General features: G+C 40.3%; 1 protein-coding gene across 1 annotated transcript in view; it reads right to left on the bottom strand.

Moving 5' to 3' along the window:
- Nucleotides 1–27,036, bottom strand: part of ANAPC7 (anaphase promoting complex subunit 7) — an 88,361-nt gene that overhangs the window by 40,264 nt on the left and 21,061 nt on the right. The window contains exons 4-6 of the mRNA XM_082243152.1: nucleotides 26,862–26,973; nucleotides 18,340–18,493; nucleotides 15,599–15,741 (exon numbers count right to left, since the gene is read on the bottom strand). Coding sequence (XP_082099278.1) covers nucleotides 15,599–15,741; nucleotides 18,340–18,493; nucleotides 26,862–26,973 — 409 coding nt within the window. The remainder of the gene's footprint in view (nucleotides 1–15,598; nucleotides 15,742–18,339; nucleotides 18,494–26,861; nucleotides 26,974–27,036) is intronic.

Below are 27,036 nucleotides of genomic sequence, written 5' to 3'. Positions count from 1 at the left end.
TTGGACCCCTAGACAGTATTGTGTAAGGGTCATTCAGGCATAGTCCAGTAAGGAAGCCGGGGGATATCCTTTAAAGGCTGATGTGGAATATGGTGTACTTCCAGCGTGTAGCTCAGCAGAATAATGGAACCATATGGGGAAGAAAGAGCTCACAATAGTGTAATACTATAAAAAAATAACGGCGCTATGCACAGGAATAAATAAAAATGTGTAATAAAGCTGCATCTGTAGTGGGAAACGCCAAAAAGTAAATACAAAGGAAGAGCCGCGCTAAATTGATGTGTTGATGATAAATTAAACTCATAAAAAGCAATATCAATAAACTGTGATAAAAATCATCCAATACCGTGTGAACATTAAACAATCAATGATGAATGTTCCATAAGGCAAACAAAAATCTGTGTTAAATAAACTAAATAAATATATAATGTCCAAAAAGAACAGCAGAGTCCAATGTAGGGTGCCGAGTGCAGGAAAAAAATCCACCACCAATTAATGTGACTTCATCCACGGTTAGTGCGTGCCGCATGCTACAAGCACACGAAACGCTTACCAGAACCAAGGTGTATATAGGCATCCAACAAATGATTGGAACACCAATGGAATCCTGCAGGTGGAGTAGTACCTCTCTCTGGGTGGTCTAAACCAGTGGTCCTGAACTCCGGTCCTCAGGGCCCACTAACAGGCCAGATTTTAAGTAATACCAACTGATACCAATGATGGGGCACTGATACCAATCATGGGACACGATTCCTCAAACTGACCAACGATGGGTCACGACTCCTCCCACTGACAATAATTATGGGACACGATTCCTCCCACTGATACCAATGATGGCACACTATTCCTCCCACTGATACCAATGATGGGACACTATTCCTCCCACTGATACCAATCATGGGGGCACGATTCCTCCCACTGATACCAATCATGGGACACTATTCCTCCACTTATACCAATCATGGGGGCACTATTCCTCCCACTGACACAAATGATGCAATTTTCTTTTTTTTTTACTTCCACTGACCACCCACTAATGCTGGGGCATTTTCTACTCCCACTGGCCACAGTCCAACCCCCTTAAAGTCTAAAGGGCAGTAAACATGACCTTGGTTTCAAAAGTTTAGAGACCCCTGGTCTAGAGGACCACAAAAAGCACTTTTACATACTTAATACTCTGCCACTGCAAGCTCCTCCAGTTTGTAAGACGGGTCCCTTGGGCCTTTTCCTCCATCAGAGGAATGCCCTCTAATGTGATAAAGACCAATGGAAAGCCCATAGCACTGCACGGGACATGGGGACACCCAGGAACAACCTATTGTTGGAACAGAGAAGCAGAGGAGAGTGCAAGCCGCCAGGATCGAATAAGTAAAAAGGCTTTTTATGTCCCATAGACCTATAAGAACATTTAACTCATGCGGTGCAGGGGGCAGCCCCAGTGCAACAGAGCATTCTTTGTTCTCCCCCAGAGATGGGCTTTAAGGTCTGAATGGAAAGTATCTTACACAATACAAATGACTAGTGAATGCAGAGGTAGATGTACGCAGGAGAACAACCAATCTACTAAACTATAGGAACGAAATTAGCACATTAGCATAGCTGAACAAACACCTCTAAACATACAAAACGCACACATTCAGCTAAAATTAAACTCAAAACTATTTTGTTAGAGCTTAATCAAAAACCCCAACATCGCCTGCTGACACCCAAACTGGGAGCTAAGAAAATGTGAGGACAATACCGAGGCAGCAGCCTTAGCCCCAACAAGTGTGCCAAGGGAACAAGGCAAGCAAGAGGCTGGGGGAACTCCCCAACCCATGCGCAGTTAAATTGGAAAGACTCTAAAACTTATAGCGAGGCAGCCCCTAGGCGCATAAACCAGTTTCTTTAAAAAAGCGGTTTAAAACCCAAATGCAAAAATATAATTTATTGCAGCATACCAATCATGAGATGTGGTGGATGCATTGTTTTTTTAGCACCAACTCACACTGCTGACACAGTAATTTCAGAACAGCTGGATCTCTGAATTCAGCAATCCGGCAAACCTGTGTTAACGGCTAGCTAGGGGGCAGTGTTGTGCACATTTTACCATAACTCTAGGCTGCGTGCAAATGGGACACATAGCAAACAATTGTTTCCTGTGTGTCCCTGTGGTGACCGACAACACCACACCATAATCTCCCCTCCTCCAAATGACTTGGACCAGTGCACAAAGCCAGGACCATAAAGCCATGAATGAGCGAGTTTGGGGTGGAGGAATTTGACAGGCCTGCACAGAGTCCTGACCCCAAACTGATAGAAACACCTTTGAGATGAATTATAGCAGAGACTGCGAGCCAGGCCTTCTCTCCAACATCAGTGCCTGACCTCACAAATGCGCTTTTGGAAGAATAGTCAAACATTCCCATAGACACAACATATATAAACCTCCAAACCATAAGTTGAGTGAAATGACATACAAGTTACTAATAAACAAAAGGAAAAAATGTCCAATGATGCAGTCCATTAAACATGTGAATAACTAGATGCTGTGCTTTGTGCAGTCTTCAAACATACTTTATAATGAAGAAAGTGCAGAGGGTCCGTCCCACCACCATGCACCCTCCGCTCTCACCTTATGGTTTTGATCTACACTATATTGTCAAAAGTATTGGGACGCTGGCCTTTACATGCACATGAACTTTAATGGCATCCCAGTCTTCGCCTGCAGGGTTCAATATTGAGTTGGCCCACCCTTTGCAGGTATAAAAGCTTCAACTGTTCTGGGAAGGCTGTCCACAAGGTTTAGGAGTGTGTCTATGGGAATGTTTGACCATTCTTCCAGAAAAGCATTTGTGAGGTCAGGTACTGATTTTGGACGAGAAGGCCTGGCTCGCAGTCTCCGCTCTATTTCATACCAAGGATATTCTATCGGGTTGAGTTCAGGACTCTGAAGGCCAGTCAAGTTCCTCCACGTCTTTATGGACCTTGCTTTGTGCACTGGTGTGCAGTCACGTTGGAACAGGAAAGGACCACCCCCAAACTGTTCCCACAAAGTTGGGATCAAGAAATTGTCCAAAATGTCTTGGTATGCCGACGCCTGAAGAGTTCCCTTCACTGGAACTAAGGGGCCAAGCCCAAACCCTGAAAAACAACCCTACATCCTAATCTCCCTCCACCAAATAATTTGGACCAGTGCACAAAGCAAGGTCCATAAAGACATGGATGAGCGAGTTTAGGGTGGAGGAACTTGACTGGCCTGCACAGAGTTCTGACCCCAACCTGATAGACCACCTTTGGGATGAATTCGAGCAGAGATTGAGAGCCAGGCCTTCTCGTTCAACATCAGTGACTGACGTTACAAATGTTCTTCTAGAAGAATGGTCAAACATTCCCATAGACACACTCCTAAACCTTGTGGACAGCCATCCTAGAAGAGTTGAAGCTGTTATAGCTGCAAAGGGTGGGCCAACTAAATATTGAACCCTACGGACTAAGACTAAGATGCCATTAAAGTTCATGCGCATGAAAAGAAAGGTGCCCCTATACTTTTGACAATACAGTGTATATAGTAAATATCAAAACCACAAGATGAGTAAAAGGACATATAAGTTACAATTAAACAAAAGAAAAAAATGTCCAATGATGCAGTCCCTGGGGCCTAGTTACGCCTTTAGGACCAAAAAGTAAGGCTGTTTCCATGCTGGTGTGTGTGAGCTGGGAGTCTGAGCCTTTAAAAGGACACAGCACTGATACCTGCAAAACGTTTAACGTGGCGCAATACTGAGTGCAATATATTCTTTTGTTTTTTAATAAAGTTTTTATACTGTTTTTTACAGTATTACACAATCCAAGCCTTTCTTTTTTTTTTGAGTGGAGTCCAGGAGGTTGGTGTGGAGTTGGAGAATTATCCAAGAAACATTGAGGACCGTGGAAGACCAGTGGTGCCTTGGAGTGAACACCTTAAAAGGGGAATGCACATCTGACTTATTTTCAACCAAATACACTATATTGTCAAAAGTATTGGTTGGTGTGTGTGTGTGTGTGTGTGTGTGTGTGTGTGTTTTTTTTTTTTTTTTTTTTTTAGTAGAGACCCTAGAGAATAAAAAGGCAGGTGTTGTAATTTTTGTGTCACACAGTATTTGCACAGCGATTTTTCAAATGCAATTTCTTTGGGAAAAAAATACACTTTAATTTTAATGCAAAAAACAATATATAATCAAAAATTTTTGGTAAACTATAAAAGATGTTACGCCGAGTAAATAGATGCCCAACATTTCATGCTTTAAAATTGCGCACGCTCATGGAATGGCACCAAATTACTTAAAAAATCTCCATAGACGACCGTTTAACATTTTTTACAAGTTACCAGTTTAGAGTAACAGAGGAGAAGAGAATTATTGCTCTTGCTATAAACGTTTGCGGCGAAAACGCACGTGTGGTGCGAACGCAGTTTTTTACATATGTGGGCACAACGTATGTGTTTGCTTCTGGGTGCGAGCATGAGGAGGCACTATAAAAAAAAATATTTTAATTTTTGCACTGTCTGTGTCATTTTTCTTTTTTATTTCTATTACGAGAAATGTAAACATCCCTTATCCCTGATAGAAATAAAGCACGTCAGATCCTTTATAAGACCCCAGATATCTCCTCTACCCTGAAAAGCATGAGATAGAAAAAAAAAAAAAAAAAAAACTCCATTGAGCTCTTGTTCTCCAGGAAAAGAAAATGGCAGTGTTTATATCATGATGTCGCTTCCAGCCACCCAGGATCATAGAGATGGCTGGGGACCATCCAGTCTTCAGCCAGCTCTTGGTAATCCCGCACCGCAGACGGATCAGATCCTGGGCTCTCCAATCACACTGGAGAGCCAGGAGAGGCACCGATGGGTGGAGGGGAGAATTCGAAAACAGAAAAAAACACAGTGCTAGAGTATAAAAAAGCTGCCAGCACTCAGATTAAGGATACATACTCCAAATCATATATAGAAAATAAAAGTGCAGCGCTAAAATGAGAAATGGATACAATGAATACAATCATTATAAGTACATGAAGAAAAACATATAAATCAAATACAGGGGAAAGACAAAGTCCATGGGGGGAGATAAAACACAAAGTCTTAAATCATTGATCCATGTGAAGAATAAAAATGCGACCGATGGGAAAAGTGAGGGATATTGTAAATAAGGGGTGACCAAGACGTTCCTATTTCACACCAAAAGGGAGTATCAAAATCTGCTTACCAGAATATATTGACCACTAAACTATAGGTGGTCCAATAAGGCACAGGGAAGTAGGTCTCCCTCAAACCATGTAGCCTTGAATAACTCAGAGGACTCAATCCATTCTCCAAAACAAAAAGCGCTAACAAAGTGTAGTATCCCAAAAACACTTTATAAATAAAATCAATGATTGCACTTACAAAACCCAAATATCCAATAATGCATACCATCATAAAGGAAGTATAAACGAGCATCTGAAGTCTGTGGCGTACCTGCGGGCTTCCCTCTAAGCTCCAGGCTCTAACAACAGAACCGACCAATTAGAGAGCAATTGCGTGGTGACGTCACCATCGTAGCCCTAAGGCACTTATTTTATATATATATATATATATATATATATATATATATATATATATATATATATATATATATATATATATATTATATACACAAACACACACATATACACACAGTATCTCACAGAAGTGAGTACACACCTCACATTTTTGTAAATATTTTATTATATCTTTTCATGTGACAACACTGAAGAAATGACACTTTGCTACAATGAAAAGTACTGAGTGTACAGCTTGTATAACGACCCCAAACACACCTCCAAGACGACCACTGCCTTGCTAAAGAAGCTGAGGTTAAAGGTGATGGACTGGCCAAGCATATCTCCAGACCTAAACTCTATTGAGCATCTGTGGGGCATCCTTAAATGGAAAGTGGAGGAGCGCAAGGTCTCTAACATCCACCAGCTTTGTGATGTCGTCATGGAGGAGTGGAAGAGGACTCCAGTGGCAACCTGTGAAGCTCTGGTGAACTCCATGCCCAAGAGGGTTAAGGCAGTGCTGGAAAATAATGGTGGCCATACAAAATATTGAAACTTTGGGCCCAATTTGGCCTTTTTCACTTAGGGGTGTACTCACTTTTGTTGCCAGTGGTTTAGACATTATTGGCTGTGTGTTGAGTTATTTTTTTTTGGGGGGGGGGGGGTGCAGCAAATTTACACTGTTATACAAGCTGTATACTCACTACTTTACATTGTAGCAAAGTGTCATTTCTTCAATGTTGTCACATGAAAAGATATACCGTAATAAAATATTTACAAAAATGTGAGGGGTGTACTCACTTTTGTGAGATTATATTATATATTACACACACACACACACACACACACACACACACACACACAAAGACACACACTAACGGATGTGTTCTATACAAATGGATACGGAGCAAAAAAGGAGTAAAAAATAAAAGATGAAATCAAAAAAAATATTCTTGTGAGGTTACTGCTCCTTTGAAAGGTGTAGTGCTTTCAAATCATGTGTATATATATGTGTAAAGAACGCTCTCACCAATAATTGTGGTTGAAAATACCATTATCAATACACATGAATCAATTTTATAAACAGGTTAAACACATATGTCCAATAAATCAAATGTAAAAAACAAAACAAAACAAATCTATCATTAATGGTGATCTTCTTAGTAAAATATTAAAGTTCCATCACAACTAAAGTGCTGTATTTGTGGTGATGTCAGATCCGGCTGGTGACACGCAAGTTGCAGCGCGCTTCCGGTTTTTATGCCTGTATTATTTTATATTATGAGTAAAAAACCTTGTTTTATTCTATGCCTAAATAAACATAATTAAGCTATATACTCTTCCTTTTCTTTACCATTAATACTATACATGAGTAAACCTTCACCTGCAAATAAGGAGCCAAGTTGGAGGATTACAAAGTCCAGCATCTGAGTCGATCCACAAAGCGCAAAAAAACTTCTGTAATGGGAGTCTATGGCAGCTGAAGAGTGAGTGGGCACACAGGAGGAGAGCACGGATTCCACCAATTTATGTTTACAGCACTTGGCACTACAGCACTTTAGTTATGATGGAACTTTTTTTTTTTTTTTTTTTTTTTTTTTTTTTTAATTTCTTTATTTAGCAAAAGGTTGTGATACTAACAGAATTAAGGGCACATGAGGTAAAAATGAAACCGTGCAAACTCACAATGGCGTCAAAATCAGCGCTCCACAGAAAGTTACAGTAGCAGTAAAATGAGTGCAGCCGATCAAAACAGGAAGGTTGGCGCAGTACCTTCATTGGAGTGTGTAATAACAGATATACCCAATATCATAAGGATAAACAAACAGTCTGAGTAACAAGAAAACAACCCTAATTATATTATATGTATGGGTGTCAGGTACCAGGGTAGTACAGACGGACGGGCTTCTATTCAGAACACGAACAGGGAGCAAAACTCCAAACCATGGAGTCAATCAAGGAATGAACTAGAGCAGTAGGGGGGAGAGATAGAGGAGGCCCCAGTATCGGGGAAAGCGCAGCTTTCCACAGATGGGAAGACATATATGGGGGAAGGAGAGACAAGAAAGAAAGAAAAAAAAGAAAAGAAAGAAAAAAAGAAAAGAAAAAAAGAAAGAAAAAAAAGAAAAAAAAAAAGAAAAGAAAGAAAAGAAAGAAAAAAAGAAAGAAAGAAAAGAAAAAAAAAGAAAGAAAAAAAGAAAAGAAAGAAAAAAAGAAAAGAAAGAAAGAAAGAAAGAAAGAAAAAAAGAAAAGAAAAGAAAAAAGAAAGAAAAAAAAGAAAAGAAAAGAAAGAAAAAAAAGAAAAGAAAAAAAGAAAAGAAAAAAAAGAAAAGAAAAAAAAGAAAAGAAAAGAAAGAAAAAAGAAAGAAAAAAAGAAAAGAAAGAAAAAAGAAAGAAAAAAAAGAAAAGAAAGAAAAAAGAAAGAAAAAAAGAAAAGAAAGAAAAAAGAAAGAAAAAAAGAAAGGATGGATGGATGGAAGGAAGGGGGTGTGAAAGTAGCAGAGAGCGTGGGCGAGACCCGGGACCCCAGGCCCCCGTCACCCTAGCCAGGGCCGGGGAGCTCTCACAGATAAGCATTCGTACAGGTGAAATAGTCCCACGGTCCCATGATGGAACTTTTTATAATTGACTAGGAAGATCACCATTTATGATGGATTTTTTTTGGTAATTTGATTTTTTTGAGGATATGAGTTTAATAACTGTTTTTTTTTTTAATTGATTCATGTGTATTGATAATAGTATTTTCAACCACAATTAATAGTGAGAGCTCTCTTTACACATATACACATTAGAGGAAAATCGCCGACTGAAAAGAAAGATATCTGGATGATGCCTGTAGCTGCAAGCATCATCCAGTTATCTCCACTTCAAGTCCAGGATGTCAAAAGGACCTCTTATGGGAGGGAAATGGTTAAGAATACTAGCAGTTTCTTTTTCTACATACCGTAGTTTTAGATTTGTCAAATTGTTTTGCACTTTAACGCTTGAATCCTTACATGCGTTGTTATTTGATTCATTATTGTGTTGCACGACGCTTTTTCTATCTGACATATATACCCCAATGTATTCACCACAGGTCAAGCCCAAATCAAGTAAAAGGATGCTTTTGGCAGGTGACATTGATCAGATAAGGAGTGAGGGAGTTAATTCATTCTTCGTACAGTCAAGTACATTTGATGGATAATAAAGGTTTGAATAGATGCTCCAAAAGGAGATGTAATATCTTTATTCAGGCCATCAGATTTCTACTGGCCCAGGGGTAGGGGGTGGTAAATGACCACTTCCCTGGACGATGTTAATAAAAACATCAATAAAAATGAATAAGGAATACCGTATAACAAAACTTTATGAGACAGCAAGTTTGGAGAACAAAAAAACTTAATCCTGATTTCCCATTGAAGTCACATTTTAGGTGCCGAGCAGAATAAGGAGCTTTACTAGAGACTACACCAAAACAAATAGACGGAAGATCATTTTCCCAGAACTAGCATCCGCCTGTAGAGGCCAACAATTCAAAGTGAAACTATGCCAAGACAACAGCTCCCTGGAAACGCCACAAAGCATGGCACTTTCCCAGTACAGCAGATAACAGGAAATCTCCAACATTCTGTCCACGGACAAGCTGATCATCTTTCCCCCACACAGAGCAAGCTTCCCTAGTTAACTACTTGACCCCCGGAAGTTTTACCCCCCTTCCTGACCAGGCCATTTTTGCGATATTGCACAGCGCTACTTTAACATAAACAACTGCGCAGTCATGCAACACTGTACCCAAATAAAATTGACATTTTTTTACCACAAATAGAGCCTTCTTTTGTTGGTATTTGATTGACTGAGGTTTTTCATTTTTGCGCTATAAACAAATAAAGAAAAAAGGTAGGGGAATGGCGCTGCCTATTGATGAAGAAATATTGTAGGATACTATCTGTTTAGCACTGTGGTGCTAAACAAATATAATGCACTGTAGGAAAAGGAAAGGGGGATGGTACTACCTATTGGCAAGGAAGTGGTATAAAGTGCTAAAGTGAATGTGATACACTGTACCAGTGTAGGAGAAAACACTATGGGTACAGATGTATAATGTAAACAAGAAAATCAGTGTAACATGTAGTGTCACAAAATCCAATGTGTATAAATAAAGTGACGTGTGCAAATGTACCCTTAGGTAGTGTGAGTGGTGGAAAATATACAATATATAAATAAATAAGTGTACACGGTAAAATAAAAGAGCCTATGACTCACAGTGTTAAGTACATTAGTGACCACAAAATTTGATATTCAAAAACAAAAAAATCACACGATAACTGAATAAAATCAGAAAATATGAATTAGACAATATAAGGCATTCATTAAATTACAGTGCTGGATATATAGAAGGTGGCTTGTGCCCGTGTGTTGGTGACGGTGAATAAAATAGGTAAAATAGTGACCAAAGTGTCCAAGGTAGGACCATATAGTCTATAATATTCAGGTGAAGTGACAGTGTAGGTATACAAATATAAGGTGATTGGAAAAGTCAGTTAATTAACAGCAGGTGACAATCTTCATATGTAAATGTACGATTAATGACCCGTGGTGGGCAGGGAGGTGCTCGGTGACCCCTCTAGTGAATAACACACTCACCAGAGATACCCACCCCACACGGGGGTATAGAGCGGGTATAAGTGGTAATCCAATGTGGGGCTCCTGGTATCCTCTGCGGGCACATAGTGTGATATCGTTTTACAACCTATTTTATTTACCGTCACCAACACACGGGCACAAGCCACCTTCTATATATCCACCTTCTATATCTCCTACACTGGTACAGTGTATCACATTCACTTTAGCACTTTATACCACTTCCTTGCCAATAGGTAGTACCATCCCCCTTTCCTTTTCCTACAGTGCATTATATTTGTTTAGCACCACAGCACTTTAGTAGTATCCTACAATATTTCTTCATCAATAGGCAGCGCCATTCCCCTACATTTTTCTTGATTTTCCATATAGTCTTTTGACTATAGTCTAGGGAGGCTGCAGCCTAATATTCTTATTATATATATATATATATATATATATATATATATATATATATATATATATATATATATATATATATATATATATATACACACACCTATATTATCATATTATCGATTTATATCCAAATAGACCATAAGCGCAGAGTTTTAACATATTTATAGCTATAAACAAATAGACCCCATAAATTTTGAAAATGATTTATTTATATACCGTATACAGTATATATATATCTGCTATAAAACACATCCAATAAAAATAAATAAAAAATCAAATCACATTTCTTAAAAAAAAAAAAAATATGTATTCTGCTACATATTTTTGGTAAAAAAAAAAAAATCCCAAGCAGCTTATATTGATTAGTTTGTGCAAAAGTTATAACGTCTACAAACTGTGGGAAGTTTTTATTTATTTTTTTACCAGTAATAGTGGCGATCAGTGACTTATTGTGGGACTGCGATATTGCGGCGGACAGTCGGAAGCTGGCACTAATACAGTGATCAGTGCTAAAAATATGCACGGTCACTGTATAAATCACTGGCTGGGAAGAGGTTAAACATCGGGGCAATCAAAGGGTTAACTGTGTTCCTAGCCAGTGTTTTAGTGTAGTGTGGGAGGTGCTTTTATTAGGGGAAGACATAAATCCTAGTCCGTGCTTTGCAGAGACACGGGATCTATACCTTCACTGCTATTCGGGTAAGTATAAGGGGGGGGGGGGGCAAATAAAGATGCCTAAAAAGGTTTTAACTTAATGTAAGAAATGCATTAAAAAAGGTAAAAAATGCTTAGGCTTTAGAGCCACTTTAATCTACCTAATGGAGGGACTGACAGCAGAGACCACTTTGACAGGGGCTTCTAATCCCTCTGAACTTTATCAAAACAAAATTATATGTACAAACACACACCAAAAGGTATGAAAGCACCAGTAATGACGGGTAATAAAATGAATACCTGGAGTCCTGCTAACAGTAAAAAAAAAAAAAATCTATCTATACACACACACACACACACACTTTTGTAAATATTATATTATATCTTTTTATGTGACAACACTGAAGAAATGACACTTTGCTACAATGTAAAGTAGTGAGTGTACAGCTTGTATAACAGTGTAAATTTGCTGTCCCCCTCAAAGAAAATCAACACACAGCCAATAATGTCTAAGCCGCTGGCAACAAAAGTGAGTACACCCCTAAGTGAAAATGTCCAAATTGGGCTCAAAGTGTCAATATTTTGTGTAGCCACCATTATTTTCCAGCACTGCCTTAACCCTTTTGGGCATGAAGTTCACCAGAGCTTCACAGGTTGCCACTGGCGTTCCACTCCTCCATGACGACATCACGGAGCTGGTGGATGTTAGAGACCTTGCGCTTCTCCACCTTCCGTTTGAGGATGCCCCACAGATGCTCAATAGGGTTTAGGTCTGGAGACATGCTTCTTGGCCAGTCCATCACCTTTACTCTCAGCTTCTTTAGCAAGGCAGTGGTCCTCGTGGAGGTGTGTTTGGGGTCGTTATGTTGAAATACTGCCCTGAGGCCCAGTCTCCAAAGGGAGGAGATCATGCTCTGCTTCAGTATGTCACAGTACATGTTTGAATTCATGGTTCCCTCAAACTGTAGCTCCCCAGTGACGGCAGCACTCATGCAGCCCCAGACCATGACACTCCCACCACCATGCTTGACTGTAGGCAAGAAACACTTGTCTTTGTACTCTCACCTGGTTTTCGTCACACGATTGACTCCATCTGAAACAAATAAGTTTATCTTGGTCTCATCAGACCACAGGACATGGTTCCAGTAATCCATGCCCTTAGTCTGCTTGTCTTCAGCAAACTGTTTGCGGGCTTTCTTGTGCATCATCTTTAGAAGATGCTTCCTTCTGGGATGACAGCCATGCAGGCCAATTTGATGCACTGTGCAGCGTATGGTCTGAAAACTGACAGGCTGACCCCCCCCCCCACACCCCTTAACCTCTACAGCAATGCTGGCAGCACTCATACGTCTATTTCCCAAAGACAACCTCTGGATAGGACTGAGCACGTGCACTCAACTTCTTTGGTCGACCATGGCGAGGCCTGTTCTGAGTGGAACCTGTCCTGTTAAACTGCTATATGGTCTTGGCCACCGTACTGCAGTTCAGTTTAAGGGTCTTGCCAATCTTCTTATAGCCTAGGCCATCTTTATGTAGAGCAACAATTCTTTTTTTTTCAGATCCTCAGAGAGTTCTTTCCCATGAGGTGCCATGTTGAACTTCCAGTGACCAGTATAAGAGAGTGAGAGCGAGAACACCAAATTTAACACACCTGTTCCCCATTCACACCTGAGATCTTGTAACACTAACAAGTCACATGACAATGGGAAGGGAAAATGGCTAATTGGGCTCAATTTGGAAATTTTTACTTAGGGGTGTACTCATTTTTGTTGCAAGTGGTTTAGACATTAATGGCTTTGTGTTGAGTTATTTTGAGGGGACAGCAAATTTACACTGTTATACAAGCTGTACACTCACTACTTTATAATAGAATATTTACAAAAATGTGAGGGGTGTACATATATATATATATATATATATATATATATATATATATATATATATATATATATATATATATATATATATATATATATATTTTTTTTTTTTTTTTTTTTTTTTTTATTGTAAGCAGAACTCCAGGTATAAATTTTATTACCCTTAATTACTGGTGCTTTCATACCTTTTTGTAGAATGTTTGTTGTTTTTTTCCCCACTGTGTCATTTTTTAGCATTTTTTGTGTAAGAGCTTCCTTTTCTGCGATATCTGGGTTGCAAGCCCAGTGGCCATGATGCTGTGTATCCCCCTGGCCACCGGTCTGGTCTCTGCACCACTGTAGTTTTTTTACAGCGTGCAGAGACGTAATTACATTCCCGCACACTGTAGTGGTCTAAGCCACGTGTATAAGTGCTTGCTGGCTATGAGGGAATACCCGAGATACACCCCTCAGAACAAACTCTGTGCCCTGCTCCCCCTCCAGATCGCTGCTTGTCACTTCCTCCTCCTGGGGCAAGAAAGCAGCCCAGTTTTCCAGGGGGTATCATGACATCACTGGGGCAGAAAATATAGCATTACAAGAAAGGTAAGGCACTATGATTGATATGCTATCTGCAGCGTAACATGGCTTATAGGGATCTGCAATCATAAAGTTAGCTGGAGCCAGGAATTCAGCTTTAAGTAATTGTACATGATGTTTTTTTTTGCCTGCAATATCATTGAAGATCACATTTATTCTACAAAACAGATCAGTAGTCCATCTCTAGCAGCACCATGTCAGACAGTGCAGTCAGCATTCTTACAGAACAAGGACTTTACACTTGTAAATAGAAACACAGGTTCCTTAAAGTTGTAACAAAAAAAAAGAAAATCCATCTGCTCTGTAAAGTAGTGATAAGTCTAAACTAAATCCACTACCCTGACACAGTAATCTACAGTTCCTGGGAAGTAATCTACAGTTCCTGGGAAAAAAGCAGAGGAATTTCATTCAAAACACATAAAGGCATCAAGTGTGTGAGAGTTAAATAAGCTACTCACAGGGATGAGATGACAGTCGCCCAATGTCAGATAGGGAAGGTTAGAAAATCTGTCACTTTGCAACTGTTACCACGATAAGCAGCACTGGCACTGTTGGACTGTACTGTGCATCTCCTCCCCTCATATAAATCTGCTAGATCAGCAGAGCTGACAATGCACATTTATAACCTAACTTCAGGTTTCATCTGACTATAAATATAAGCATGCAGCAGAAGTATACATCGCTGTGTTCCAGCAGTAGGCTGGGGATTTTCGGTCTGGCTCCTGGAACAAATTTGGTTTGAGTTGAGTGCTGCTCAGCCATTCACAGGCAACTTTACATTTTTTATTAAAACATAAAAGGCTTTCTCCAGTTGGCTGCGGTGGAGAGATTGTGATGCTCAGCCATTCAGAAGAAACCCTGTATTCACTAATGGAATACAAAGCTTCATGTGAATGGCTAAGCAGCGTTCAGCCTAACTCAATGTTGTTCTAGGACCAGGACAGAAAGTACCCATCCTGCTGCTGGAACACAGCTCTGTATACTATACTGTATGTAGCTGATGCTACGTACAGTTATACAGCGCTGACAGTGGGAACGAGTGTTAGTTAAGCAAATATTTAATTTGAAACAGCTTGGTCCAAACAAACTAAAGTCATAAGGAACCTGGAGTTAGGTTTTAAGAGGCACTCTGCATAACTTGTTAGATTTGTTAAAAAGAGTGGATGGATCATACATCTGTCTGATTATAGGCAGCCATAAGCTTGACACAGGGTTACTAGCTTTATCTTTTATGTCTACGTGTTAAAAAAGTGCTGATAGCATTTTTTTTTTTTATTACTGTTACTACAGTTGGCATGTGTATAGAAAGACCAAAATCCCTTCAGATTTCTGCAACGGTTAGATAGAACTTCCATGCAAGAGTAATGGAAATATTTTTCAGAAAAAAAAAAAAATGGCGTCAAGAATTTAATAGTAAAATCAGAACCAGGGTGTACTATACCTATGCTAAAACTTCTATAGCCATCTACACATAATAGCGGATCCAATATTCCAATATACTGAAAATGCACCCCAACTAAAGGTGCTTTTTATGGTCCTTCACCCCTATCAAGCAGTGCTGGACAAATTAAGTTCAGTTCACTCTTGTGTCTTATAGCACACCTCCACCCCATACCCCCGATTCAGGCAGAGCCCATGCCTGACCAATTGCAGCTACCTGGACTTCCAATTCTAAAAGTGGAGTGGACCAGATTCCTCTCAGTCCTCCCCCCCCCCCCCCATTTCTACCCTCTCACTTACTCTCCTTTACATTTCCCTCTTCCTTCTCTTTAGTCCTGCCACAATTCCTGAGTGTAGAAACTCCTTACCAGTACTGTCATTTCCAGAAAGCCCTGGATTCTTACGGCTCAGAATAAAAATTTTCATCATTTGCAACTCTTGCCAATATACAAAAAAGAAAAAAAAAATGTAAATATATTAACAGAGAAATTTACCTTTAATTAGGTAAGGATCCAGCATCTGAGCCTGCTCAAACTTTAGAATGGCATTTTTATTATCACCGACTCGAAAGTAGAGATCGGCCAAACTTCCCAGTAGATCCACATTGTCTCTGAGTAAAGATTTCTTTTCTAAAGAACTAGAAGACAAAAAAAAAAACACTTGTAAAATTTAAGCCAGCTATCTGCTTTGTACACACACAAATAATGCACAATTCAGGCCTGAAGATTACTTAAAGTGATTGTAAAGGCAGAAGGGTTTTTTATCTTAAAACCTTCTGTGTGTAGCAGTCCCTCTAAGCCCCCCCTAATGCTTACCTGAGACCCCTCTCTATCCAGCAATATCCACGAATGCCTAGGCCATCCAGGCGCCACTGGCTACCGCTGCTGTTAATCAAACTCAGCTAGCCAATGAGGAAAGAGGGGGGGGTGGAGCTGAACCACAGCTCAGTGTCAAGCTGCTTACCGTGGGGGCACTTGTCTGGAGGGAGGGGCCAGGCACTCCAGCCAGGGAACCGGGAAGAGGATGATCCAGGCTGCCCTGTGCAAAACCACTGCACAGAGCAGGTAAGTATAACATGTTTATTATTTTAATAAAAGAAAAGAAAAAAAAGAAAAACACGAGACTTTACAATCACTTTAAATCTCTTGCAAAATTATACATTTTCTGAAAGCAGAAATCCTGAAAACATTTTGCCACAATATTTGAGCAACCGTTTATTTAAAAAAAAAAAAAAAAAAAAAAAAAAAGCAGCCTCTTATTTTCACATATGTTGTGGTGCATTTTAGCGCCTTTATGTGTAGTCCACTGTGTTGGCCCCAAAATATCCCCCACTGCCTCGTTTACCCTATTCATAAGAATATCCAAATGACCTCCACAGATCTATTCACATGCCCAACTCTTCCCCTGCCTCTTCCATGAATCCTCCTCTTTTTTTTTTTTTTTTTTTTTTTTTTAAGCAACACTGGTGGACAGCTAGAACCCCCTGTCAGCAGCTTTTTATTTGTCTGTGTCCTTGTGGATTTTCCTCACTTCCTTTCTGGCAAAACAGTTGTTAGCAGGACAGTGAGAGGAAATAATTCTAATGCTGGCCATACACCTATAGATTTTTGTACGGAAATTTAAGTTTTAAGAAAATTTGTTTGAATTTCTAATCATTAATGGGGTCAAATCGATGTCCGTTTTCTACTGGAAAACTTCTCGATCGTCGATTTTTTGGGCATTGTATGTGGTTATCGCTCAGAAATTACATTTTAAAATGGAGACTTAAACGCAAAAGACAATTTTCGAACGACATTTGTTCATTTTTTGAATGTTCAAAGAATTTTCGTACGAATGTTCTTACGAGCACTCTTGTCCAAAAATCTATAAGTTTATGGCCAGCATTAGGCTTCATGCACAATGGGCTTAAAAAAAAAAAAAAAACATTTCCCTTGGCAGAAAAAAAATTAAAAAATCATAGAAGCGTTTTTTTTTTTTTTTTTTTTTTTTTTTTTTTTTTTAAGGAGAGTTGACGAGTTTTGCATTTTTTTCTACCAGAAAGCTCTAATCAGAAACACAAACCAGAAGGGTTATTTTTTCAGTGGAGCTCAAAATATGCCTGTAATCGTCCTAATGTGCATGGACACATTAGATAACATTGAGCTGCTTCTACAGGCAGAACACAAAACCCCTTTAGTAGCAGCGATTTTTAAGCCAGTGTGCACAGAGCCCCAGCAAGCATTAAGGCCCCTTTCACACAGGCGGACCGTTCAGATCCGCCTGTCCGTTTTTTTGGCGGATCTGAACGGTCCCCCCATGCATCTCTATGGGGGATCGGATGTCAGCGGAGACATGTCCGCTGACACCCGATCCGATAAATCTGGACGGATGGAAACCCTATTTTCCATCCGTCCAGCGGATCGGATGGGATCGGGTGAGAACGGACTGACGGTCCGTTCTCACCCGATTTCTCCCATAGAGATGCATGGGGAACTGACAGCTGTGTCTCCGCACACAGCGCGGAGACACAGCTGTCCTCCCGCTGAGAAAAACGGACTCCGTCCAACGGACAGAGTGTGTGAAAGGGACCTTAAACTTGACAAGGGTTCAAACCACTCCACACTTATCCAAATTAGAAAAAAAAAAAAAAGTGATTAGACATTTTAATGAAAACCTGTGTCTTAAAGTGGAAGTTCACTCTCCCAATCAACATAAATTTTATTTCTCATGCTGCTAGCATTAGTAATTAGATAGGAAAGCGTATCATACTTTTTTTTTTACATTTCTTCAGTCACTTCCTGGTTTCCTGCCTAGGCAAATGATGTCATACATCCCAGGAGTCTTCAGGAGGGGAGGAGAAGAGGAGGGGATTTCTCAGCTAAGCAACCTCTCCTGCATGCATACTTGAGCTAAGGACAGGAAGTAAATGCTACATAAACCATTTGCCCTTATTCAAGATGGCCACGGCCAGAAATGCTAGGGGGTGTTTTTCAAAGTGACTTCTCACAAAAATAAAGCATGGAAACATGGATGGATGGGGGAGTTTGCTTGAATATTAAAAGTGAATGATATAGTGTTTCTGGTTTTATGGTGCTCAGATGCAGTGAAGATCTGCTTTAAGAACTGCTGGTGCTTTTTGTAGTTTTTAATAATAAATTCAAAATTATTAATAAATTCTCAATATACGAAGCACTTTACTTTGTTATTCTAAACGTGACTGCAATACAAGACAAAAAGGAGTACTCAATTTGCTTACCAGATCGTATTAATTGCTCGTGTGTTGTCCCCAGTGTGTACAAACGCATAAGCTTTGATCCAAGCAGAAAGCCAATCCAAGTTAGGAATACTCTGAATAACATTCAGGGTCATTGATGCTACTTCTGCCCCTTTCACTGACAGAGACAACAATCCTTGTAACAGAAAAAGAAAAGTCACAAAACAAAATGCTATTTAAAACCAAGAACAAAAATGTAATATATTGCAGTCCTTTGATACGAGTGGATGCATATGTTTTTGTGTTTTAGGCTAAGAACATTTTCAGCAAATACAGAATATACCTGTTGAGCTTGCCAGAAATGCATTGTCCTTATCACTTCCTATGTGCTAACCTAAGAGGCCAAAAAAAAAAAAAAAAAGGTTATGTGTCAACTACTAATCCTCCCCACCCCTATGTAATGGAGATGAAGGAGAACATGTCTGATGAAAACCATGGCTTCCTCCATAAACACAGGACAGAAGTGAGCATATGCACCCCAGAATAGGAAGTGCAATTATTTAAAATTACAAGGTAAAAAAGAAAAAAAAGCCTTCCTTATAGGAAGGATGTGCTGGAACTGGAAAGAGTCCAGAGAAGGGCAACAAAAATAATTAGGGGAATGGAGGACATCAGCTATGAGGAAAGACTATTGAGGGGGGATATGATATCAATGTACAAATACTGTACTGGCAACCCTAGCATATGGAAAAACCTATTCAGAGAGAGGGAATACAATAAGACACGTGGCCACTCACTAAAACTAGAGGAAAGGCGGTTTAACATTAAAGTACGTAAGGGGTTCTTCACTGTAAGAGCAGTAAGGATGTGGAATCCTCTTCCACAAGAAGTGGTATCAGCAGGGAGCATTGATAGTTTCAAAAAACGATTAGATGGGCACCTTAAAGACCACAACATACAGGGGTATACAATGTACGGTTAACAGCAAACACACACACACATCATAGGTTGAACTGGATGGACTGGTGTCTTTTTTCAACCTCACTAACTATGTAAAAATGTAGCCACTGCATGTAAAGGCTAGCAAGCTGCAATAGAAGAACAGTTTTGAAGTAAACTGATCACAATCCTGGACAATGTATAGGGGTTGATTTTCTCAGAGTGGAAAATCTGGTGGAGCTGTGCATGGTAACAATCAGCTTCTAACTCCAGCTTGTTCAATTAAAGTGGTTGTAAACCTCAGAAATTAACAAAGCCTATCCTTCTATAGTGTGTACTTATCTCAATCCAGCCACCTAAATGTAATTTCTGTCTGCGGTTTCATTCCTCTGCTATCTGCATAAGCCCCTTTTGACAAGTTTTCCTGACACCAAGAGAAAAATGGTCCACTGACTATACTCCCGGAGTGGTGACTATACTCCCGGAGTAGTCCCCTTCCTGGGCAAGATCCTCTGTACTAACGATACAGTTTTTCCAGAGTCTCACAGTGCCCCAACTCCTCCAGTCAGCTCTCCTGGACCTCTGGGTTCAGCCGGACTCCACTGGCTCACCAGGCCGACCGCCTGTGACCATCACCAACTGCTGCAGAAGAGGAGGCAGCCGCCACCCTCCTTCTGGGACTTGTCTACCCGCCCAAAGACCTCTACCTCATGTTCCCGTGGCTTTTTATACCCTGCCCCATAATGCACCGAGACCAACTGTCTGTGCCAATTCCTAGGGCAGTACCAAAAGCCTGTGTGTCATTGGCCAGGTTTCCTCCAGCATCCAATGTACCTCCCCATTGGATCAGCTGGGGACACTCCCTTACGCCAGATGAATCACACACTGGGCATACTGAGCAGACCTAACTCACAGATCCTGCTCCCTGGTAATCAGAGTGCAATATAGATTTTGCCTGCTGCACCTCTGATAGGCAGACAGAGCCAAAACTATACTCACTACCTAGCACCTGACTAGGACGGTGCTACACAAAAAAAAAAAAAAAACTGGAAGCCAATTGGTTTTTATGCAGACATCCACCAGATTTTGCACTCTCTAGTTTTAAATCATCCCAATATTGAGCACATGAGAAGACAAGCATATGAGTAGAAGGATGTGGTAGGACCAAAGTTCTACAGAAAAACTTCAGCTGTCTATATATCTCTGGGACCACTGATCATTATGATGTGGCTTTCACTGAAAGCAACTTTAACTTGTGCATGGTTTCCATCATATGAGCAGTTTGAATTGCCCTAATTTAGGACACATTTATTTTAAGCCCTATAAGAAATGTTAAAGTGATTTTTTTGTTTTTTTTTTTTAAATAACAAACATGTTATACTTACCTCCTCTGTGCAGTTGGTTTTGCACAGAGCGGCCTGGATCCTCTTTTTCTCGGGTCCCTCTCCTGTGCTCCTGGCCCCTCCTTCCTGTTGAGTGCCCCCGCAGCAAGCAGCTTTCAATGGGGGCACCATAGCAGAGTTACAGCTCCCTGTGTCCGTTCAGACTCGGAGCCCCAACCTGCCCCACCCACTCCATCTCCTGATTGGCTGACTGACATTGAAAGACAGCAGCGTGAGCCAATCGCGGCACACTGCTGTTTCAGCCAATGAGGAGGGGTGTCCTGGGCAGCTGAGACACTCCTGCAACATCGCTGGATAAAGATGGGCTCAGGTAAATATTAGGGGGGGCTGATGGAGGCTGCTGTACGCAGAAGGTTTTTTTTTATCATAATGCATAGAATGTATAAAGATAAAAACCTTCTGTCTTTATAATCCTTTTAAGTTTGGTATATCATTGGCTTCCTTGCCTATAATCAAAGTGTACAAAGCGGTAGTCTCCACTGTGATTTTCTATTAGAAGACCTCCCCCAATGGTAACTTATTGTCTGAGTATTAGGCAGCGAAATATTTCCGATGCATGCTACTTTTAGGTGTGAGAATTAGGTCTTTATGCTTTCAGGTGATGTTTTGTAACAACTAAATTTACCCATGTTTGATGTTCAATCCACAACATAAGTAGTTGACTCATTCTAGCTGCCTTCCAAATGTGTGTCTTTTAGCATACCCACAGATCAATCAATAAACAGTACATCTCTGCAGGGTGATTTTATTTCCAATCCAATAAGGCAAAAGACCTTTCAGGTCTTTCAGAATCGCACAGCTTCTCCCTAATTTCAACGTAGGCACAAAATATATTTCTATTTTAGCCTGGAATTCATGCAGACAATATTATTCCAATGACTGGAGTTTAATTGCTAGCTTTGTTCAACTCTAAGAGGAAATTATTCTTTACAGAGATCTAAGTTTTGGATGTAAAAACAAGCAGCTGTAAAAATGTATTTTGACCTATGTTATGCAAGATTAAAACATGTGCTAATTGATTGTGCATTATCTCAGGGAACACCAGCCTGAGGGCTCATTCGTTCGTGTCTGAGCGCACTTTTTTGTGCATTCCCCCACACTGCATTTTTCAATGGGTTACCCTATTAAACACGCAAAAAATCATCTCCTCTGACGGTGCCCCAAGCTTCATGTTTATTGGAGGGATGTGCTCAGGACACCTTTGGGGGCCTTCGGGGTTCAGGTGCTGGAGGATCCTAAAGTTTGCTTGCTGGGCATCTTGAGCGGTGTCCAGGCCCCGGTGCCGGCTTTGCAGGCCATTGGCCGGGCTCTATTTCAGGCGAGAAAGTTGATTTTGCGGCACTGGATCTCCCCGAGGGCCCCTTTGGTTAAAGAATGGGTTGCCGCAATGGGGGACACACTTCGCTTAGAAAAGTATATCTATCAACATAGGGGCAGCCCTGGTAAGTTTGAGACATTGTGGGCTCTGTGGTTGGCTGTGCCGGGCTTGTCCCCGGTGGACCTGGTACTTAATAATATCTTGGCGTGGGGTGATGTGAGTACTGGGGAGCACGGACCTGATGGGTGCCATCTCCTGTTCAGCTTCTCCCTAAGTGTGTTGGTGGGGGGCGGTGAGGACAGCTGGGATGGATACGCATCTACCTTTTCTGTTGTTTAGGGTGGTATTTCCTGAGTGGTGGTTATGCTATCGCTGTATGTTATTTATGCATTTGAATATTACAGATTGCGTTGAGTGTGCTCTGGACTCTGTTTCTGTGCTATGTTTTTGTTCATGTACTTTAATAAAGTTTGTTCTTGATATAAAAAAAAAAAAAAAAACACGCAAAAAATAAAATAAATAAATGTATACGATATCTTGTGTTCAATAACTAATGTGTATAATTTTTACCTTGATTTAATGTTCAATTGTTTAAAACTGGTACAAAATTATTATTTTTTTTCCCTGGTTGATGTGATCTGGATATTTTTCGGTCTCATATTTTCAGAATTCTTACTCTGACTGTTTGTACCTTTTGAAATTCTGCACAATAAAATGTATTTTCTGATTAAAAAATAAAGTTCCAGCATGATTTTTGATAAGTTAGGGAGGAGAAATCCAATATCTCTCCAGGGAGAGGAGAGCACCATAGACGCGCCCCACCCCTCGTTGACCTTTACCTCCCTATCGTCTGTGGGGGCAAGTGAGGGGAAATCAAGGACACTGTGTGGGCTACCCCCCCCCCCTTTTCTTTTTTTTTTAACCCTTTTTTTGCATTTTTCCATGAAGCCCTGAGAAGCCAAGAAATGACACAAAGGTTTAAAAAGTCTGCTTTAGTGTACAAAATTCTGTATCATAAAATGCCAACAGTTTGACATGAAACAAAAAAAAAAAAGACTGTCTGTGGCTTTAGAATTACAAAAAGGCGTTTTGGCATCCAATTTTGAACGGCCCTAAGCAGATTATAATTAGTAGAGCAGGGGTGTCCAACCTGTGGCCCAAGTAAGCTATGAATGTGGCCCAACATAAAATCGTAATCTTACTTAAAAATGTTGATTTGTTTGGATTTTTTTTTTTTTGTAAAAATGGATTTACGCTTAGCCAACACATGTAGCTGAAGAAAAATTTGACAATGCCTCTTGACTCGATTTTTAAGTTTTATCTTTCCAAAGAAAAAATATCCCACTGTTCACAATCACGCCAAGAATGAAGAACACGAAGGGTAAAATTAGATCCAAAATATTGGATGGGCACCTTTAGAATTCTTTAGGAATCGCTACTACATCCATCAAACCAGAGATTGATGCGTTTGTTTAATCAAAAACAGGGTGAAATATGGAACTAGTTGTAGGTTGCCCTCTTTTACTTTTATAATAAAAAGATAATACAAAAAAATAAGTCTTATTAGTCATAGGAGTACATTATCTATGTCAGTGATTGTTAACTTGCGATCTGCCCAACCTTTTCTGCTCATAGGCTATCCTAATTGTTAGTTTTTTTTTTTTGTGTGTGGCCCAAGACAATTCCTCTTCTTCCAACGTGGTCCAGGAAGGTCAAAATGTTAGGACACCCCTGCAGTAGAGGATGGTTGGACTTGCAAGTATCTGTACCAGCCAGCACATGAATGTTCTTCTTTTGGCAACTATTTATATTTAGGCCTATAGTGAGAGAGGTAGGGGAAGCAACAGGAAGGAAAAGGTATTCTAATGTCTCCAATCTGTAATTCCCATGAAAATCTCAGCTTACAGGGACTGGAAGGCAATTATTTTATTGCCAATAGAACAAAAATGGAAATCCAAGGTAACGGTCATCTAATACCCAATTTGCCCTATGGCAACCAGATTATCTGGTCTCTGCTAGGAGTGTGATGTGGCCTTTATCTCAGCTATTCAGCAATATGCAATCTGAGGTGGAGCCGTGTGGTGGGACCTTATGGATGGATCACGTGAGAGCTTTTAAGATTTTTTACTGCTTGAGTTATTTTATAATATATGTGAGTATTTTATGAAGTTGGGAGTGTGTGTGATTCCTTTAATCCAGATACTGCACTATTGGGAGGATTCTTTTTCCTTTTCATGAGTTGAGCTGGAGCCTTAAGGGTCTTATGTTGGAGTTGCCAGAGGATCACAAAGTTACTGTATTGAGGAACAATACTCTTAGGGGCTACCCCTGTTATGCTGTGTTGACACCGTGTGGGTCTTAACCACTTAAGCCCCGGAAGATTTTACCCCCTTCCTGACCAGGGGGTATTTTGCGATTCGGCACTGCGTGACTTTAACGGACAATTGCGCGGTCGTGCGACGCTGTACCAAAACTAATTTGACGGCCTTTTTTTAACCACAAACAGAGCTTTCTTTTGGTGGTATTTGATCACCTGTGCGATTTTTTGATCATGCTCTATAAACAAAAAAAGAGCGTCAATTTTGCAAAAATAACAATATTTTTCACATTTTTTTTATATGAAATTCACAAAAAAAAAAAATGTAAAAAATCAAAATTTAACATTTTTTGGCCGATTTGTTTTATGCTACATATGTTTGGTAAAAAAAAAAAAAGCGTATTTTGATTGGTTTGCGCAAAAGTTATCGCGTTTACTAACTAAGGGAAATATTTTTGTCATTTTTTTTGAGTAATGGCGGCGATCTGTGATTTTTTTTGCGGGACTGCGACATTGCGGCGGACAGATCGGACCCTTGACTGACATTTTTGACACTTTTGGGGTTACCAGTGACATTAATACAGTAATCAGTGCTATACATATGCACTGTTACTGTAAAATGACACTGGTAGTGAAGGGGTTAACTTTATTTGAGAGGGAGGGGTGGTGTGTGTCCCTAGGGGCGTGATTCTTACTGTGATTGGCTGTGGCTTGAAGTGTAGAAACAGTGATCAACGGTCCTACATAGTAGAACCGTATGATCAGTGTTTCTACACAGGGGAGGATGACAGGCGGCTTGTTTACATCAGCCGCCTGCCTTTCTCCCGCTGTCACGGACGATCGAGAGTGCCCGGCGGACATCGGGTCCGCCTGGCACACGCGCGGGGGGGGGGGGTAAGTGACCGAGCGGGAGCGTCCTCCGGCGGCACGCGCTCGCTCCCCAGAGCCTCACAGGCTAGTGACGTACCCATACGTCACTTTGCCTGTGAGGGGCTGACCGCCGCAGTCTATGTACTTGCGGCGGTCGGCAAGTGGTTAAACGGAGGTGAGCTTGCACTGCACCTGGTGGTTGGAGCACTGGATTGAGGATTGGAAGCACATCACTTGTTTTTGTGTGTGAAGCACTAGTTATTCACATTGACTTATTGCACCTATCAAAGAAGAGTTCTAATTGATTTTGTATGTGGAATTTTTGTCTGCTTTTTCTTCACCTCACATGTTGGGACTTTTATTCACATGAGTATTGCTATTTTTATTTTTATGTTAGAGCAGCGCTATCACTTTCTTCACTTATTTTATACTATAAAAAACAAAGCCTTTAGAATGCTGGACCCCCAGATTTACCAACTATCTGCTAGAGCAAGCAGACAATTGGTAAATATAAAATATTCATATGTAATCATTCAAGTAGAATTCCAGACTTATGGGCCATACACACTATACGATTTTCTTTAGATTTTTTCCTTCAGACTTACCAAAACCATATAATATGAGGTCAAACCTAAACACTTTCAATTTGTATGCAATCAGGCAGGCATTTGCACTACATAGAAAAGGTAAATCTATAGGAAATCTGACAACAAAAGTTGTATAGTGTGTATCCAGCTTAAGCCTAAAAATAGTCTAAAACATGTTCCTTCCTACTTCCAATGCTAACTAACTTTTTAAAAAAAAAATTAAGCATACATGTTAGGAGGGGGAGGGACATTTTTAAAGAAAAGTTAGGTAAATATGAAATAGGCATATGTAATAGTTCATGTTCATTAGGACTACACACACACACACACACACACACTTAGTCCTCCCACCCCCTTCAAACCACCACCATTAACACATTTAAAGCAAAACTATACTAACCTCCCCCTCCAGCGATGAGACATCTGCAAGCTCCCTTACAGGTACCAAAATCTTTTCACCTGCTTCAGGCTGCTCAGCCTGAATTTTGATTTGCCTGGCATTTCCTATATGACCAACTCCCCTCTATAAGTCTTAGGGCCTCTGAAACCCATACCTAAAAAGTCCTTAAAATTAAACCATACCATGAATGCCTCTGGTCTTTGCCCTGGAGGCCCCAATATTAAAGAGGTAAAGGAAAGGGGGAAAAAAAAAAAAAAAAAACACACACGTTGTGGCTTAACAAGCTTCTGCTAAAATATGTCAAGCCACTTACCAAAATGCTGGCCAAAAGGCAAATACCACTCCAAATAGCTTTTGCAATTAGTTATTGTGGCTATAAATGCTGGGGTTCCCGACACTCAGAATAACTGAAGAACCTGCTTAGATAAGGAGAAAAGCAAATCCAAGCTTTTTAAATTTCAGGATAATTCACTCCTGCATGATGCAGGAGTAAATACTCATTCAATTTTGGATCCTTAGTCTCACAGGATGCCACCAGAAGGCCTAGTGATGTCATCAGCACCTAGGCGATGACACTGGAAGCTGGGTTCAAGGTACTGGGTAACAGGTTGTTATTTTTTTTACTAATGTTTGCTGATTAATCAAAGCTTTCCTTAAAAAAAAAAAAAACAAACAAACACACACACACATAAAAATGTTGTTACACTGCAAAGTGTGGGCTAGGCAGTACCTAGTATTGCATCGAGTGCCAGTGGGCACTGCCTTAACACCTCTTTGTAGCTGGTCACTGCTGAGCGTTCCTGGCCAGCCTTCTTGTATAAGTTAGCCAACATCATGTTAATCTGTGAAGAAAAGCAGTATAAATACACAGAAGGGAGAATAAAAAAAAAAAAAAAAAGGAAATC

The sequence above is a fragment of the Pelophylax lessonae genome (genome assembly GCF_965119305.1).
Source record: "Pelophylax lessonae genome assembly, chromosome: 1".
Lineage (NCBI taxonomy): Eukaryota > Metazoa > Chordata > Amphibia > Anura > Ranidae > Pelophylax > Pelophylax lessonae.
This window is presented reverse-complemented; position numbering and strand designations above follow the sequence as displayed.